The sequence below is a fragment of the Orycteropus afer genome, unplaced genomic scaffold (assembly GCF_000298275.1).
Source record: "Orycteropus afer afer isolate SDZICR_OR568_19922 unplaced genomic scaffold, OryAfe1.0 scaffold00093, whole genome shotgun sequence".
Lineage (NCBI taxonomy): Eukaryota > Metazoa > Chordata > Mammalia > Tubulidentata > Orycteropodidae > Orycteropus > Orycteropus afer.
Genome location: NW_006921680.1, coordinates 7,552,341 through 7,572,431, shown reverse-complemented (window position 1 = coordinate 7,572,431; position 20,091 = coordinate 7,552,341). Strand labels below are relative to the sequence as shown.

The following is a 20,091-nucleotide window of genomic DNA, read 5'->3' as shown; positions in this document are numbered from 1 at the left end:
TTTTGCACTTGATCTGATGAGAGAACTTTTTTTTAAGAGTGTGAAATGAAGGACACAAAGACAGTAGTATATCAATGAAAAGAAGAAAGTGGCCCTTTTAATGAGAACTAAAGAAAACCCAAATTTAGATGAAGTGTACCGTAAAAGCTGCTTCAAAGTCCATCTTAATTCCCTTGGGCTCTGTCATCACGAACCTGTGATAATTGGGAGTTCTGCACAGAGGTAAGGGAGCTATGGGGTAGGAAGTCATAGGGATGTGCCTTCCAGTCCTTTATTGCCAACTACATTTTAGCTAAGAACTTGGAGGTCCTACAGAACCTAGATTTGACTACTCATAGTGCAGCTCCCTCCATCTTCAAATGCTACCTATTCATTAAAGTATTTTTCTTTTCTTCCTGAGTAACTGTGCTCAGTAGGGGAGCCTCATCTTTCTTCTCGAGTCCCCCAGAAAGTTGGTGTATGCTGGGCCATATTCTGAGGTTTTGAATTTGTATTTTGTGATCAATTCTGTTTAATTTTCTGCTTATTTTTGGACCTCACTCTTTCTGGATCACAAAAGTCCTCACAAGGAACATAGCAATAAATCCGAAGAAAAATAAGACAGATTTCCTCATCGATGTGTAATAAAGTTAAAGGACATTGTTTTGTCAGACAAGCGCTAAGTAGAAAATAAATCTCAGAGTCTGGGGGAACAAAACGGAGCACTGTTGGCATGTGTGTAAATTTACTTTTAAAAGCAATAAATCAATGTTAAATTAAACAGCTGGGTACCCTGTCTAGGAGAAGTTTCCATGTTTAAGAAGATCTTGATGGGAGAAATGTGCTATTTAACAAGACACCAAAAAAAAAAAAAAAAAAGTTAAATTTTTATTGTGAACCTAGGCAAGACTGGCCTGGGACTTCTCTGAACTTCAGTGAGAACAAGGGGAAGAAGGGGCAGCGTGAATTGAATCTACTGTTTTTCCTCAGATCTTTATACATGTTTTTAGGCAGAAGGGGACACAGAGATTTCATAAAAAACGTTTTAGATATTTTCTAAGTTGTCGGTTAAGCACTGAAGTCCTCTCTTTGTTGGCTTAGGTTTGTTGGGTGGGTTGTGATTTTTGTGAGATTATATATATATATATATATATATATATATATATATATACTTTAACCTGTGGAGATATTTTAATGCATTTTGGGTATATTATTGTCTAAAGCTTCCTTTATTCTCGATGTGGTTGTTTCTGTGCAGTAAATAATAACATAGTCAAAAAATAAAGAGAACTGTTATTTAATATTTATTGTGTTTGTTTTCATTGAAAAGCTTGCCTAAGTTTGGAGTAGCATTTAAAATGCAACTGAAATGTTTTTAATATTTCATTTACTAAGCTGTATGTTTTTAAAATTCCCACTTCACTGGGAAAAATTGTGTGTGGGGCTGGGGGTGGGAGACTGAACAATAGCAAACCCAAGCTCTAGCTCTGTATCCTAAGAACAATGTGAATCAGTGAATTATTACAGAGGCAATATTCAATAGCAGAAAATTAGGAGTAGTTTAAGGCTAGCATGTACGTACACTGGATTCCGCTCCCCGCCCCCCCCCCAGTGTTAAAATGAAATTCCAGAAACCCTCAACAGAAGTTCTTTAGAAAGCAAACATATTATTGAGATGAACTCTCTTGGTCTTTTGAATTCAGATTGACTGGTTTAAAAGAAAAATATGGGATGCTCGCCTGTATAGAAACCAGCAGATTATTCTTTCTTCATATCACAACCCCAGAAGCTTTGTATTAGAGTTGTATTGTTAGCCCAGTTCCAAAGGATATTCATATAATTAGGTAACACCATTCAAACTTTAAAAAATGGAAAAAGTGCTGTTTTCCCCTCAAGCTACAAACTAACAGGGGTATTTGGCAGCATCCTAGCTACCATTGACTTTTCTTCAGCCCAAGGAAATATCAAAGACTCCATTGCCTGAAGAAGAATAAAGTTATAGTATTTCTATTTAGAAGGCAGCATTCGGTTTCCATGACCATTTGTGGCTCGTTAAGTAAAGCTGTGTCTTATGCCACCCGGAGATAGCTCAGATTGCCTGTCAGGAAACTTCTGGGCAGCCTCTAAACTCAGAATGACTTCTCAAATCCTGCTAGATTTTCCCAGCGATGCACTTTCCTCTGCGCGGAAGCCCTGGGAGTCATTTCAGCCCAAGGTGAGCCTTTCAGGCACTGCTCTTTGTCTCCATCTGGAGAGGAAGGTGCAGAACTATTGAGACACAGGGCCGGTTTGGGAGGGGGATATGGAGAGTACGCCTGTTCTAATTAAAGACAGTAAGCAGCCCTGTAAGGAGCTGTCCTTTAGCCTTAGCTGGCGGCAGAAAGGGTCTGTCTCACCTCAGAAGTTAAGTGTGTTTGAGGTGGCCGGTGGGTCGAAGAGCAGAGTGGGCTCAGGTGAGACTGGGCTGGTGGTTAAGTCGCAGCAAGTGCGTCTTCCAGTTCCCCTTTGCCTTTCCATCCTTTGGTCTCTGTGCTCTGTGCTCGACTCAGACGCACTTTGATTCTAACTTTGCTTGCTAGATGGCGCTCGGTGTCTCAGGACCTTCCGTTTCAGAATTAAAGAGGCTTTTTAGCATCGTTGTTCTCAACTAGTTGAGGGCATTTGATTAGCACAGTGATGTTAATGTTATTATTGCCCTTGTTTTTGCCACCCTTGTTCACTCTTTGATTAGGGAATTGTCCAGGTGGGAGCTGCCCATCTTAATCCTCATAATAGTAAAATTTAGCGAAACTCTGCACCTGAATGTAGGGCACATTTGTGACTCAATTACTCGTTCTGATGCATTTCAGAAAGCACCTTAGTAACTTTTCCTCCAGTGATCTGATTGAGCTTTTCAGGAAGAAGACAAATCAGTAGGTGCAGATGGTTGTTTACAGTCTGTGAGGTTTGCCATCACAGTCCACCATGCGCTTTCACCACTGCTCCCATTCCCATTGCAGGATGAGTTAAGCTGATCTCAGGGGACTTATTACATTATTTGTCCTTACGGTATATCATTAATTGACTTAAAAATTAGATTATTTGAAGACCAAACAGTAAAAATTTGTGTCTACAAGGAGATGTACTTTAATGTTAGTAATAAAAGCCACCAGAAAGCTTGTTTTTCAGGAAGGCTGATTTGTGGATTGAATGTATATTTATTTTTTAATCATTAAGTGATTCTGATTCTTCTCAGATATCCAAATCACTTATTTTGGAACTCCTTTGTGTTGAAGCAAAAAGAGACAGAAAATCAACAGTTTTAAGTTTCTGATGGAAAAAAATCAAGATGAGCCAAAAAAGATCTGTATATTGCTTTGTCAAATGAAGATGTCACTTTTGCAGCACCCACCGCTGGCATACCACTGTGTGTCCCTTAGAAAAGGGGTTACAGGTGAGGATGGCAATGGTTGCAAATGAAAGTAAAATATATAGGCATTTCCTCAACACTTTTATCAAAGGAGATTTTAACTTGTTACTTTGCTTTTAGGATTTGGAGAATTAATCTGTATGGAAATGTTCCACCTTTGGGAAAATTAATAACACTCAGAGGTGAGAGGTTTGGAAACCTTTGGTCAAACCTGGACTGCTTAGGTGAAGAAGAACCCCGCAAAGTCTCTCTCTAGGTGTTAGGCTGAAACTAGCAGGTGCTGAAAAACATAAAGTGGAGAATTTACAACTTGATCAGCCCCAGCCACACACCAAAAAACCTGCTACTGGTGCAAACATATGTTCCAGATTAAGTAAAGCAAATGGCTTTTTCTTTTTCTTTTTTTTTTTTTAGGGTTGAAAGTTGATCGTGAAAATTCATATTTGAGGGAATTGTGCTTCCAATGGATCACAGGATCCTTAAATACTTATAAATCCCTCCCAGTGGTTTACACAAGAGAGCTCATATATTTTATTACCTTCTTGAGAACCTACTTTAGACGCTCCTGCAAGTTGAACCCAGTCACGTATTATTTTCTGGGAACACACATAGTTTTTAAAAGTTGGCTAAGTTGAAATTTGGGTGAATTATTTCCTGTAATGTTAAACTGATAGATGACTAAAGTAAAAAACAGGTTTTCTAATGCTTTGTGTTTCTTCGTATACTCAGTAATGTAAAAAAGCAGAAATTAGACTGCAGAATTTATTTTAAAGTTACTTTAAAGTTTTATTTGCTAGAGAAGTAGATTTTTTTTTTTTTCACAGCATGAGACAAAATAGAGGGGTGTTACCAAAGCCTTTAATTATGTCAGGGAAGACAGAAATCGTGGTGTTTCTTTTAATGGGTGTAACTCTTTTACAACCTCCGTGTGGTTGCCCAGCCATCTTCCAGCTCAATTATTTGAAGACCCGTCTGGATACTAAGGTATCTTATAAAGTAGTTTAGAATTAACTCCGTACTCTATCTCCAAGATAGCTCCCTGGGCAAGTTGCAGAGGATGGAGCCAGACATCAGATACCCGGGGTCCCTTCTTATGTAATCGCGAGAGTCCAAAGTCGTTCCCCACAACCGCCTCTTGTCCGAATGATCATCCTGCAGATATTAACCAATATTGTCATAGTGAAGTTTGGTAGTTATTGTTTACATCTTTCACTTCCCCGGGGTGTTGGCAAATGTTTAAGAGATTATTGATTTCCAAGAAACCAAATAAAGAAGCCTGTTCTTTTATAACATATTAAATACACACTTTCTTTAACTAAATAGGCAGTGTACATCTGACACTGACAAATGGGCAAGAGACAAGGAAACTTATTTTAAAAGACTTTGAACGGAAAAAAATGGATGGGACAGAAACAATCCTGCGGAAGAGCAGAATTGGAATTAAAGGAAACGCTTGGGGGAAAAGGGAGAAAACGCCCATCTATGCTGTAGAAAGTTTAAAGTTTTCCGGCACACACACAGGTGGTGAGCAAACATCGTTGGAGAAGCTTCCCTTAGAGGGACCTGAACCGTATCGCTCAGTGTTTTATTTTTTGGGAAAAAAAGTTTTTCATATTTCTTTTCCCCACATTTTTCTCTGGCAAAAAAGTAGTCCTGAAATTTCGGCCCAGGTCTGAGAGTTTTTAATTTACTTAGAATAATCCAGAAAGGTCATTCTGAAACCTGATCAGGGATACACTTAAAAAAAAAAAAAAAAAAACCACGAAATTCCTAACTGATTAATTAAAGAGATCTTAACTCTCCCTTCTCCATGTCCTAAGGGACCTAAGGGAAATCCTGGGCACAGAAAAGAGATCCCTAAAACCCAGAATGAGAGAACAAACCCCAGGCACCCAGGAATTCAGTAAGTGTTCTCCATTTCACCCCCAGATCTTTACAATCCTTCCTCTTTAACTCCTTCCTGACACCTGATTCCCTTCTCTCACTCCTGAACCCCAGAAAGTTAGAGTGAAATATTTATACAAACCTAGAAGCTCTGTTCATGTAGTGACCCCACGGATAAAATGTCCCAGCTAAAGAAATGCAAACTTTATAGCAATATTTCAGTTGCGGATTCAGATCGCTGGAGAGGAGGTTTAAATCTAAAATATATTTGTGTCCCTAGTCATTATTATTCAACAGGTCCTCTTTGCTACCCTGTGCACTTCAGCTGCCAGGCTGCACTAGCCAACACGAGTTCTCCCAAGGTTTCCTAGTAGAGTCTAGCGGCTAGCTTAAATAGTTCCCAGCATGGCTGACTTTCCCCAGGAGCAAAGGCTTGCCTTACTGTTTGGGCAAAAAGACTCTTGAGACCACAAGAATGACCACTATGAGGGAAAATCATCTTTAGGAAGAACCCAGCAGTGTCTTTGCAAGCTAAGAAAGGGGCAAAAAGTTTGTGTATGCAACGCTAGGAGAAAACAAGTGTGTTTATGGCCATTCTGTGAAAACTGACTAAATGGCTAATCTGTGAAATATTTAACAAAATATCTGTACGTCTAAGGGATAGAAAAATACAATGTTTTGATGCTAAATTAGTGCTAAACAGAGGAATGCATTCAGATTTTTCGTTGCATTATTATGTCAAATAGAGAATAATTGTATCCCCAGATTTATTGTAATACATGTTATGACACAGAAGCAATTTTGAAATCGGGTTTCCCACACTATTTTATAGGAAAGAAGCCCTTTAACTTAAGATATCAGGGTCCTCTCCTTTTTACTTATTCCTAACCCTTTCTAGTTAAGTTGAGGTTAAGTTGGTTTAAAACTATTTTTTAACAATCCATCTTTAACAAGAATTTATTTTGTTGGCTATCTCACCTGCTCAAAATGTGGTATTTTCGTCCCCAAAGTCGGTTCAAGAGAGTATATGACTGGAATAGAATCCCAGCGGGGAGGGGAAGGATTTCGCTCAAAGCACAACAAGTGAGGCAAGTTTCAATAAAGCAAAGTGAAATTTGAAATCTTTGAATATTAGTCTTGTTTTAAGAGTGGCGACTTAAGTGTTGCTAGGGAGACCATGCGGTGGAAGACACCCTACGGGAGTGATCTTTCTTTATTGCACTTTGCTTAAAGCCACAGTAAAAAAGAAAGCCAAACAGGGAGATGTGCCGCAAAAGACAGCTAGAAGTCGAGGTCTCTAAGTAGGAGCAGAGCTGGTGAGGACTGAGCCAGACGCGCTCACTTTTTCTTGCTGTCAAATAAGTTACTGTCAGGCTACTCATCGCTGCGCGGGCAGAGCGCAGGTTGAGGAGCAGTCTCTCGCAAGCGGTAATTAACCAGTGTCTGGACACACCCAAGCTAGTCCGACAGCTCTGGCCACCCGCTGAGCTGTGGGAACTCGGGCCAGGAGGTTCTAGAGGTGTATCTCTTGGAACGGAAGTCTCTCACGATGACTTCAGGAGCCCAGTCAGAAAGTGCTCACATTACAGACCTCTTAACCCCGAGAAGGTATAGATTCTGCTATCTGAAGAGTGGGAGTAAAAAGCTGGTCAAAGAAAAGTTATAGGGAAGACCCCTAGCATAGAAATGACTGAAGGTGGCACTATTTTTTTTTTTTACCAAGGGCACCCTGCGTAGGCTAGATGCAAATTCAAGGAGACACGCAGGTGGATGATGTGTCAATTCTGGGTCGTTAGAACTGATTAACATCCGGCATGGAGCAAGAAGGACTCTCCATAAACAAACTACATACTCTTTAAACTCTTTGTCGCTTTGGGCTCACCTCCGTAGATTTCAGGGTCCAGTTTCCCCTGGGGAGTGGTACGGAAGAGGAATCTGGCGAGGGCCAAGGGGAGTGGAAGGCGGCGTGCTGCGCGCTGTCCATGGTGCTGGGGAGAACGCGGCTTCACTTTGCTCTAAGTCGCTGTCCCCAAACCGAGCTCAGGTGTAAAATCAACAGCTCAGCGATGCCAACCATACATGCAGCTGGATTTTTTTTTTCTTCCCGTGAATGTGGAAAACACACACGTGGCTGTATAATTAAACAGTACCCTAGGAAAGTTCTACTCTTTATTTCTCAGCGTTTACTGCTTAGTCAGACAGCAGTGTTAACTGGTCCTTCTAGTATAGTTTCTCCTCAAAGTATTCCATACTTCAAAGTAACATAGTCAGCAATTCTTGATGTACTTAATAAACAGGGAGGAGGGAAGAAAAAGGGTGACCTATAAATATATCCAAAGGTAGTTAGCTATTTCCAGATTTGATAGAAAATAAAATAAAAACACAGCATGACTTAAAGTGCTGGATAACATGAATTTATTGAGAAAGTATTAAAAATATATTCATTTCATTTAAATAAATCTCCAAACTCCGTGCTTGCCAAATGCTGCAGTTATATTTTTTCAGCGAAAACAGAGTGAGTGATTTACCTATTGTCATGTGTATGTAAATTTAGAATAACTGAAATTTCATTCTAACCTCTAAAATGATACACTAATAACTGTACTCGCTTAAGGCAAATTTGATTTTTTTAAAAAGGTGGTAATAAAGAAAGCAAGTAGGATATAGATTTTAAATATTATTTCAAAATAGGGTAAAGAGCTAAATAGAAACATAACCTACTTAATAGGTGAATCACATGCTTGTAAAAAATATCATATGACAAATATTTCAGGTCCCACATTAACTATGATGCTTGCTACAAACCTGAAATGTGAAAAACAGGAAAATAATTTATTTTAATTGTGTTAATCATGAAAATCTTATTTAGCCTCAGCAACTTGAATCCATATGACAATGAAGAAGGAAAAGGACATGAATTCAAACAGCTGACACAATGATCAGCAGCAACTGACAGCATCTCATTTGATATTTGATATCAAGCACTAGATCAATATTTGTGAGATCAATGCAATTTTAATGGCTTTCTTTAGAAACAGTATGAAAGCCAAATTGTGACACTCAGACTAGGGTTATTTTTAGAACTGGTTATTCCAGGGGATGGTATTAAGTAATTTACTGAAGCAAAGCAAAAGCAAAAAATATCACCACAACAAATCATCAATATTTTTTCAGTTGATAAATCCTGATTATCCAAGTACCCAGAGAAAGTGTGAACATTTATTGGAAAAAAGCCATTTATTTAATTGTGGTTTTTAAAAAAAAAAGAAAAAGAAGAAAGAAAAAAAAAGACCAACCAAGAAACAAAATAAGCCTTTGAAAAATTATTTGGCGGTACAGGAAGATGAACTGGATCTGAGATACCCTTTTTCCCAGCCAGATAGGATTAGATGGCACTTGACAAAAAAGAAATGAAAACAATACAGAGAAAACCTAGGCCTTTCAGCTATAGGGTCAGTCCTCTCATGTGTGGAATTTGGTGGGATATAATTAGTATTTCTGTCTCCCTTGTAGAGTAGAAATCTGAGAGCCCTATCTGAAACTCTTAGCAATGCTCCTCAAAAGGCCAAATGCAGAAAAAGAGTAACTAGGTATAAATATTGTCTATTAAAGGGTTTATATCTTAAAAATAAAATGCAAATGTATCTATTTAACTCAGAGGAACATAGGTCCTATGCATCTAGTTATATGTTGACTCATTAGCTTATCAACTCATTTTATTTGTTAAAAATTCTAAACATGGATTTATCTGTTTGATTTTACAGATTCAATTTCGAGGATTTTTCACCTAGAGGAATCCAAGACCTTCAGTCCAAACAGCAATTTCTGGGGAGGTAGATGTTAAGGGAGGAGGGGAGCATTTCAGTAAGAACAGTAACAAAGGTGAGGTGTGGTGATCCTGGATAGTGTTTGTGACATGGAGATGTTTAAATTTTTGGATTGCAAGAGAAAGGAAATGTCTTTCATTTGTAATTCAATTAAAAACTTGGAGAAATTGATTTTTCCCTTGAAATAATGGGAGTGGTTTAGGAAATTTTTGCTCTTTGATACAAGGAAGCCTCAACTTTATTCAGATAGAGAATAAATAGTTTAAAACTATGCAGTTATTATTTTTTTCCTCAAATGTTTCCTTCTAGTGATTTTGCTGATGACAGCAAAGTGCCTAAAGAAGCAGCAGTTAATACATTATTATACACAGATCACTTCAATTAAAAGATGTTGTATTATATGCTCTTAAATGAAATTCATGCCTAAGCCCTTGGTTGCAATAAAACTGAATCATGCTCCTAATATATTCCTTAAGAATTAGGCACAGATATGTATTTCCAGGATTTTAATAACTCCATAAAAACAGTCACTCTCTGCATGTCTCTATATTCTATTGTATTTCAAATTTGGCAGATTGCCTACAAACTGAAGACACCAACCGTTTAAATCTTTCTTTTTAATGAAATAAAGGCAACCATATACACATACACATTACATACAGAGAATTTACAGATGCAAGTGAACTTGAAGCATTTTAAAACAATTATTACAATGCCTTGTAGAATTTGAACATGAAAAATTTAACAGAAAGAAAATTTACAAACATTCATAGTGACCAACATCTATTGAGCAACTACTATGTTATAGGCACTGAAAAGATACATAGTCTGTATATGAAAAAAGTGGGTATATGTATCCTATAGATGTATATGGATATACATGCACATATATATGTGTGTGTGTATATATATATGTGTTTGTGTGTGTGCACACGCATACATATATGTACACACATACCCTATTATGTCTTTAAAAAAATCCCTGAGTTATTTTAAGGAAGGAAATTAACTTAATGTTCAATTGCAGTTAACTCAGACTTCTTTTTGACTAATCATAATTTGGACAATAATTTTTCCTTATCGGACATGAAGGACAGTACTTCAAATTTAAAAGTTTAGTGCTCCCAAAATGCTGCTCTTCTTCATTACTTTGAAGTAATGCTAGTGAGTCTAAGATCCAGATCTACATGTTAATCTCTAGTTTTGCCTTCAAACAGAATTCAGTTACAAAGAACTTGGAAAGATTTTGAATCTATTCAGAAGATGAAAACTCTTTAATTTTCTGAGGAGTAAAAATTCCCCAAGAAACTTCATATAGCTTCTTAGATTTTGCTTAGCATACGTGATAAAACATTGATTGTTGCAGTTTGGTGACCCATGAAATTTGGGGGTTAGTTTTCTCTTCAGACCAGAGCATATAATTATGCAAATAAAGAGCTGTCACTGATCTAGTGAAATACTCACAAACACATGCACTCTGAAATTGGACAGAAAAGTGAAAATGGTTGGTGATGTGATGGTGCCATGGTTTGTTTTCCTGCCAAGTTTCTATCCAAGTTCATTATTCAAATTGTAAACTTTTAAAAGAGACATATCATTCTTTGGGTGTTGGCTGTCTTTTCATTTCAGATTCTTTGTATTGGTATTGCAGGCTGGCTACAAAGTACAGTTCAACATTATTTTACCTATGACAGTTTCCCATATCACCCAAAGTAATAGCCAAAGAGGAAAAAGCTGAATGATTTGGAAAGATGGATGCAGGGTCTCTCTGGATTTCTTTCCAGAGACATGTTTCATGCCTGCTTCAAATAGAATTCCAACAATACAAAGAATATAGTCAAAGGTTTTTCACAAACCCAAGGCAAAGGATGGCGGAAAGTTGCCTGCAAGGCCTAACGGATTAAGTCAAATTTCCCCCTTTCAAACATTTTACATTCCAGGAGAAAATACTGGTCACTGTGTGATGTCCACTTAATGGTCAAACTTTCAGGAGTACTTTCTCCCGTCTAGCCAATTAAAGCTAACTATATATTTGGTGACTTTAACCTTGTGGTTCATTTACAATTACTATTCCTCTAAACCCTTGTGCTAAGACATAACAAGTGTTCTTCAATTTAATCATGCTCTTTGGCATTGAGGTCTCCTAATTCCAAAGTTACCATTGCACAGGCTGTTGCATAATTTTAGATGTCATGGAGAGTCCCACTGATGAAATCTGAGAAGGCTCATGTCAGACCACTGACTGCTAAAGACATCACTACATGAAAGATCAGTGGTGTGAAACTTTAAAAACATCGATCCAAATGAATCAATTAAATCAACATTCATCCCTCCTAAGTATGAGGTTTAAGACTATCATTGTTGCTTTTTTTTTTTAAACTCTACATAGATTTTGAGATAAACGCTGGAATGCTTTGATGGTTATTTCTATTCTCGAATCTCCGTTAATCGACTTTGTGCTATTTCCCTCTTTTCAACATCTTCCACTTGGTGTACATTCTTTTAGTACAGTGCATGACAGTTGCAATGCTTTAAATCTAAAACCTCCTAACAAAGCTATGTTTTAGGTAGGGTAGCTTTAAGCTCTGTGAAGTGTTGATTAAAAACCCTTTCCCAGACTCAAACTGATCTTTTTGGAGATTAATAGAATATTAGATAAAAGGAAGACGAACAATTCAAGAGACTCCCACTCAGTCACTCTATACAAGGAAGGAAGGAAAGTATTCAATTTTTGAAAGAGAGCACCTCCTGGAGTCTTTTATTTTATATTATTACAGTCCCTAATAAGTAATCATAAAACAACCACCACCATTATCCTTTTTTTTTCACCCATATTTCAAAGATGAGAATTTTTCAGACTTTCTGTAATAATCATCTTTCTTAAATCAATTAGGATGACAGATACCAACAGGAATCTGTCAATTTACAGTACAAACTATGATTATAACAGGAGACATACATGTGTTTGGATTAACTCCACATAATCCAGAGAAACATGGGGAAAAAAAAAAAAAAAAAAAACCTAACAGAGCCCTAATAATTAACAGCTTGTTACCATCATCCTCTTAGAAGAGTTACAAGGTTCTAAGTTAGAAATAGCTGTAAAATAAATGTAAGGAAGTTACTTTCAGATTGGATATATAATATATCAAGAAATTGGGAGCAATTTTATCTTACCAGACTTTTCTAGGAGAACATATTTATTAATAATATATTAAAGTTTATTTTATAAAACCATAGTTTCACAATGGGTACTTCAAATTGAGAGATATTTTAGATATTAAGAAAAAATGTCCTTAAAAAATGTTAGCTTTGAGAAAGGTGCATGCCAAATAGTGACCAATTCAAGTTAGGATATTACCACTGCAACAACAATAATAATAACAAAACACCGATGATGTTTAAAACTTTGACAAATGTTGTCTCACTATCCTTCTTAAATTTCTACTTTTATTAACCTCCATCTAGTTGGTGAATAAATGAACTCTGAAGCAAGAACAATACACCACTGCTTGTTGGAAAATTTTATTTATTTAAAAATGATAAACAGAAATATATGATAAGAAACTCCTGTGCTTTTACCTATTTTTTATATAAACAATAATGTAATACAGGTTGAAGCACAAGGCAGACACTTGAGAAAAGAACAATTATTACAAGCAGATTTTTTTCCCCCTTCAGATATCCATGAAAACTTTTTAAAGACTGACCAAATCCCATGGTGAGTTACCTTTGGAAAGCTCCAAAGCAGTATCTGGGCTTTAAATTTTGATAAGACTATTTTGAACCTAAAATTTATCAATAACTCCTTCCTTTCCATTCCACTTGGTCTAAGAACTAAATATATAATTAAAACAAAAAGCTCAGATCTTAATTTTAAATCTCTACTCTCCCCAAAGCCTATATCTAAAGAAACAAAAATGGGGAGGAGATCAACAGAGTAGAAATACTGTTAACATCTGGCCGCCCCAAAGCAGGCAGGCTACTACCAACGACTAGTTGTTATTCCAGGAAAACCGAGGTGAACAATATTGTTACATTTACATCAACAGGTTAAAAAATCCTACATTACAAGAAAGTCTGATGAGTTATCAGTTGGTGGTCTGGGATGGTTTGTTTAGCTCTCTCCTGGTTGCCACAGCTCAGATCCACAAGTAGAAACTACATTTACACAACTTAAGTTTGCAAATAGCTCTCTACAGATATTTAAACAAGCCTTAACAAACCAGTAGTTTTAAAATATTAAAGGCAATCAAACAATGATTTACTCTAGTTAGAAATAAAGGTTTTTAAAAGAGAGGTGAGAAAATAGAAGACAAGGAATAGAAGGATTTGGTTTATAAATTGAGAACATTTACTTGTCTTTAATTCAGGCGCAGAAGCTTCATGAATTCAGCATAGCACTAGGACTGATTTTGAAAAAAATGCTGTAAAATCAGTTTCCTGTGAACATTTTCCCATATGATTTATAATACTTTGAAAAATATATTCAATATACATAAATTCTCACAACCTCTCATTGGAATATACCATTATTTTACAGAGTTCACTCTTCCAAAATAGGAAAGATCAGGTCAATGCCACAGCCCAATGTGCTGGACACTGTTGGTGTTACATATTTTTAAATCATCCAAGAACTGGATAAAATGCATTTTGATTTTCCTCCTATATCGTTTCTGCTTAAATACAATCAAAAGATAAGCAGACATGACCACTGAAAAAAGATCATTTTAATTTACCGTCATTAAAACTGTAAGAACTAATTAATGTACTTGTATGCCAAACACAGCATGAGATAGCAGTTTTAAAACTTGCTGAAATCACTTTATAATATAAAAACATTTATCCATGAGGTGGCTGATTTTAAGGTATTTTCTGAAGTGGTAGACAGTTTCAAATCCTTTAAGTACATTTTTATCATGTCCTCAAATAAGGTAGGCATATTAACTGTTGCAAATCCTTTTAAAAAGGATGAGAAGTATTAAATCCAGGCCCTTGCCTATCAGAAACAGAATCTTCACTGTGTAATTCTTCAAGTAATTAAAAATTGACAATGTTAAAATTTACTATTTGGGTAAAACCTCAACTTAGTTTTTCACAGTGTTGGTCAGAACATTAAAATACTTAATTGTTGAAAAGGTAGGGCAAAACCCTACAGAGCGAGTGGAATGCTAAAGACTGAGAGGAGAAAATGTTTCACACCAGGTCTCTCTCCCTTGGAGAAGACTAAAATAATTATTTTAGTTCCATTAAGTCTTTCAGAAAGAAAAGACTTCTGAGTACAGGTTCATTTTCCTGATGACCATAAACAATTCTATCCTTGAAAGGCCTAACTCCATTAAAGCTCAAAATAGATCATTCTCCTTAGGATTAACCATAACAGCAACAGCAACACCGAACTTTCACCATGTAAAGATTTAAAAAGCAAATCTGAAACGTGTTATCTAAATTACAATTCCACTCAAACACGCATTATATGTTTAAAAAGTCAAGTCAATGCTAATGATAAAGCTAGAGATTCCATTGAAAATGGGCCTTTTCACACATATACTTAAAAGATCTGCTCATCATTATGTTTTGGTTTAAAAAGTGTCTTTCTGTAATTAGAGACTTTCGTAAAATCTCATATTCAACTGGCAAGGATTTTCAGTGGTAATGTGGATTTGATAACTTTATAGATTTTTATGCACAGTTTTTCTTCTGGTCTCAAAATGAAAATAGATCGTTAGGCAGAGAACAATTTGCACTCCCCAAACTACACAGCACATTATGGCATTTGTGTTCTCAATTTAAATTTGGCCTTTGGGCGGGGGGAGGGAACAACTTTAAAAAGAGAGACATACATGCCCTTAGGGGGAAAATAAAATCTATTTAAAACGGAAGCTTGAAGTTTAGAGTAAGAGTCTGCTTTCTTCAGAGGGGGAAAAAAAAAGAACATGATTAATGGCGAGAAAAAAAAAAAACAACAACAAAACAACCCAGTGGGTGCGTTGCAGTGGGCGGTAGGACCGCGCAGACGCCGCTAGCCCCGCAACGCCCGCGCGGGCTCAGTCAGGGCAATTAGAGCCTCGCTGGCCGCGCCGGGTAGGGCGCTGTCAGCCTTAATCTGCGCGCTGACGGGCAGTCCGAAGCCCGAGCTCAGCCCGCAGGAAGCACGACCAGTGAACCCATATTGCTTTGACAGTTGCACTCATCTAGAAATAATGCAAAACGCTATTTAGATGTATATATCACGACCCGGTGCTCTAGGAAGAAAACAATCTAATGAGGGGCTGGGAGTCTGCTCGCCTACAACAAGCAGTTGGGAGACGTGTGGATGCATGCTCGAGTGTGGTTCCTTCTCTTCCCCTCCCCCGTCTCGCTCGCTCTCCTCTTACAACTCTTCGTGCTTTATTCTGTGGGAGCGTCGCGTCAGAGCCGGCTTGAGGGAACTGGTCTTTGCCTCAGAGGCTTCGGTAAAGAATTTGAAAATGGATGGGAAGCTCTTCCAGGAAGTTAGCTCGTGACGATCGGTGCCTGCAAAGAGCGAAGAATCGGTTATGAAGTGGTTTTGCTTGGTGCCAGGCGCAGGTGGGATGGGGAAGCCAGGCAGAAACCAGGAAACAGGCCGCCCTCTGCCTCGGGCTCCGCCCCTCGCACCCAAGTCCCACAAGTCGGAGTCCCTCTCGCCCGAGCCTAGCCCCCGCCCCACTCCCGCTTTTGGTGCTAGGGCCCACGCGAGCCCTGGCCTCAGCGCTCTGGGCCCATCTCACTCCACCGCCGCGCCTTCCTTGCGGGCGCGCGTCTCCAGGCTCGTGACGACTGGCAGGCGAGGCCCGGACCGTTGCGCGTCTGCCGGAGCCGAGCGCGTGCGGCCTTCGGAGAACTCCCCACAGCACCCTTCCACCTGAGGGCTTACTTAGGCCCCCAAGGCTCAGGGGAATCAAGATCTCCTCCAAATTCCGCGTTTCCGCAAGCGGCGTCTCAGGGCGGAGACCTGGGGGGTCTCAGGCCGCCTCCTGTTTGAGCCGCGGTTACGCCGCAGAAGCGCGGCTGCGGCCGGGACTTTCCCCGCGGGTCGCCTTAGGCGCGTCCCGGCGCCCCACGCTGCCCTCAGCCTCTCCGGGCCAATCGAGGCGTTCGGCGGGAAAGGGCCCCTCCCTCTCCCGCCTCGAAATCACCCACCTCCCCAGGCTCGGCGGCGTGCGCGGGGATTGGTTTCCCCTGCGGGCGGGATCTGGCTTCTACATCCACCCCCGGAGTTTTTTTGCTTCCCAAGAGGGGGGCTGGAAATCGGACTTTTCCTGCCTCTCCCGGAAGCTATGCTGTTAGATATGATTGCCTCAGAGAAGTCACTGGATGCTTAATAAGGGACTAGATTCAAAAGAGACTATGGCTTGAGGTGTTCTAGCACGTTACATTTTCACAGACTTCAGGGGAAAGTCTTAGAAAACGGAAAATAATAATAATAATAAAAAACAGCAAAAAACAGTGACAACTGAAAGAGCATCTACCCATTGCAGTCCAGTCGATACCCACTCATATCCTATACGACAGCGTAGAACTGCCCCATAAGGTTACATAGGCTATAATCTTCACCGGAAGGAGCCCTGGTGGCAAAGTGGTTAAGCAAAATTGGATGCTAACCAAAAGGTTGGCTGTTCAAACCCAACAGCCGCTCTAAGGAAAACCCTCTTAGGGGGAGTTCTAGCCTGTACTTTAGGGTCGCTAGCTATTGAGTGGGAATCAACCGGAAGGCAATGGGTTTGGTTCTTTTGGTTTGGGAGTCTTTAGGGGAGCAGACTCCCACATGTCTCCCGTGGAGCCGCTCGTGGGTTCTAACCTCCAGGCCTATTTTGCCAGCAGTAATTCAACTTAAAAAACACAGATGGTCAATTTACAGTGCTCTTTTATTTTACTAAAGCTTCGTTGTGTGGCTTCCATTTAGTACTAATGTACAGTATTTTCCAAATAAAATCTACCCTCAGTTTAACACAGGAAGCAAATAACATTGATGCAGTCATAAGAATAGATGAAGAAATTCACCTGTTTTTCATTCCCTGTGATAGTTTATAAACTCAAAATCATTTTACGAATAGCTTGGTAACTCTGGGCATTTTTAAAATTAAAAAAACAAAAATAATAATTGAGAAAACTGTCCCATAGAAATAATGAATGAATAGCTTTGAAAGAGTTGAAATTTTTCTTCCTAGATCTCCCAATTATGCAGAGATGCTGCCTGGAAGTCTCCAGATTCAGGGCCTCTGTCTGATACTTTAACATTGTTAATGATAATTCTTTAGTCTGTAATAGTAGGTCATTGCTATGGTTACTCTACAATGGTGCAACACTTTGCTTTCCCCTTCAGCTATTCGCTGAGACCTGGTAACCACATTTGTTGCCTAGCAACAGTTTTGTGACAGTATCACAATCTGGGAGTTACAACAATAAGGATGCTATGGCTGTGGTCTGCCAGAAAGTGGAAAGCTACAGCCTGTGCCTGTGACTTAGCTGTGGGAGCTGGCCCTAGCACAGAACCCAGCTCAGAGAACCCTCTCTTTATAGGTGTCTTCACAAGGATGCTCTCTATTCCCCTCTCCTCTGTACACTGCCTCTTTGACTCCTATTTGGAACTAAGATCCAGTGTTAAAGTCATGTCCTGAGAAATATCCCCCAATGTTACTGTATTTAGACTAAAAATGAAGTCATTTCTCTATTTGTTTACTCATTTTGGGCTAATTCAATGCTATTCAGTGGGAGGGAGGGATGAATATAGGCTTATCTTGGCAAATCCTGACTGGATTTTGGCAAGTTTTGATAGAATTCTTGGAAAAAATTATATATATGCCCGACTGCATCAATAGGTGTGTTATATTTAAGTTCTTAAAAGTATGCACAATGTCCAGGTTATTATTTTTACTAATTTATTCTAATGAGTTCTTAGGAATTGTTTTGAATTTGAGACATTTATATTCTCCAAACCTAAATAAGAAGTTTCAGATAAACTCAGACATGCTTACACTAAATATTTTGTGAATATATGTAGAAGGGTCCAGTTTCTGGATAGGTATATGAAATGTCTGTCTGTATTTCTATAGAGCTTGTAATTCTAGTTCTCTTTCAGTAATAGCTACTGATTGCATTTCTGAGTGACAAAATATTTAAAAATCAAGTTGTTATTTTTCCTTTGTGAAAGATTGTTCTCAAATGCATACTATATGGCAATGCCCACCCTCAACACAATTACCCCCCTCCAAAAAAAAAGGTGTTAATGGTGTTGTCTCTTTTCCTTCCCATTTTCTGTGCTTCCAGCCTCATTAGGGATTCCCTCCATAGTGTTTCCACTTACATCTACTAATGTTTCCAAAGCTATGATCAGTTTGTAAGCTTTCTTGGGGAAATCGTCTTTAACTCATACTACCCCTTAAAAACCAATTCAAGATATAAATTGAAAGAGACCTAAAGAAAATACCATGGACTGCCAGAAAGTAAAAGAAAATCTGTCCTAGAAGAAGTGCAGTCTGAATGCCCCTTGCAAGTGAGAAGGGCCAGACTTGTCTCACCTACTTTGGTCATACTGTCAGAAGGAACCATTCCCTAGAAAGGGATATTGTGCTTGGTAAAGTGGAGGGTCAGTGAAAAAGGGGAAGGCCCTCAACTGGATGGATTGACACAATGGCTGCAAAGACGGGCTCAGATATATAGCAAGGATTGTACAGATGGCACACGATTGGGCAGTGTTTCGTTCTGTTGTACATAGGGTCACTATGAGTCAGAGCTGACTTGATGGCACCTAACAACAACAACAACAACAAAGAGTCAATGGTCTGAAGCAATTTTAACTTCTTTATTTTTTCTCTTGATGACAATCTTTCTGAAGGATGAACAAATTTCCCTAGTGATAAATTCTCTATAGAGGCTTTTTAATTTAGGTTATGATGACCTTTGTGTGATTAGTCCTGGGCTGAAAAGACCAAAATCCTTGAGATAACTGGGTAACAGGCTTTCAATATTTACCCTTGCAATTTAAGAGTATACATAATAAGATAGATGCTTTTGTTAGAGGAAGGGAACTTGCTAGGGGTAAAGGTAATCAATGGAGCCTGGGTGGTGCAATGCTAAGTGCTCAGCTGCTAACCAAAAGGTTGGCAGTATGACCCCACCAGCTGCTCCATGGGAGAAAAGACTCAGTGATCTCCTGTAAAGATTACAGCCAGGAAACCTTATGAGGCAGTTCTGTTCTGTCTTACAGGATAGCTCTGAGTGGGAATCAACAGCACCCAGTAACAACAAAGGTAATAAGCAAGGTGGATTAGAAGCTCAATTACAAAGAATGCGAGAGGGGATTCCCCACATCTTTCTCCCATGGACCAGCTGGTAGTATAGAACCACTGACCAGTTTGTTAGCAGTTAAGTGCTTAACTACTGTGCCATCAGAGCTCCTAAATTAAGGAATAGTATCATGCATATTCTGCCACATATTTCGCTTTCTTTTCTGAACTACTGGAAGTATATTTTTAATAATTTTAAAAATAGTATCTGGAAATTAGATTATTGCATGTTCAGCTGGGCCTGCATATATACATTTCAAGGACATCTTTGGAGACCATTTTAGATAAATTAGGGTCAAAATTCAATAAAAATATTTACAAATCAATATGAAAGTCAACTCATAGCAATGTAAAGTGAATGGAAACTTCTGAGAGCAACTTTCTATTAAATTAAAATTATTTTTTGAGAGAACTTAAGAATGGTCCTTCTTTTTCTATCAGCAAAAACACTCTAGGCCATTAACTTATCTATTCATAAAAGGATATAAAAGGTAAAGTTTAGGACAATCAAAAAAGCAGCCATTTATTAATGAACTACAAAGATGTGGGAGTAACAGGGAAACTAGTCCATTTAGCACTAACCATGTAATCTGGCCAACTGACTGGAAGAGATCCATATTTGTGCCCATTCCAAAGAAAGGTGATCCCACAGAATGTGGAAATTATAGAACAATATCATTAA

At 38.6% G+C, this 20,091-nt stretch overlaps 1 protein-coding gene across 1 annotated transcript in view; it reads right to left on the bottom strand.

Annotated features, from left to right (window-relative positions):
- Positions 1–15,472: 15,472 nt before the first annotated feature.
- FAM172A (family with sequence similarity 172 member A) overlaps positions 15,473–20,091 on the bottom strand; it is a 670,447-nt gene continuing 665,828 nt past the window's right edge. The window contains exon 10 of the mRNA XM_007942555.2: positions 15,473–15,615. Coding sequence (XP_007940746.1) covers positions 15,473–15,615 — 143 coding nt within the window. The remainder of the gene's footprint in view (positions 15,616–20,091) is intronic.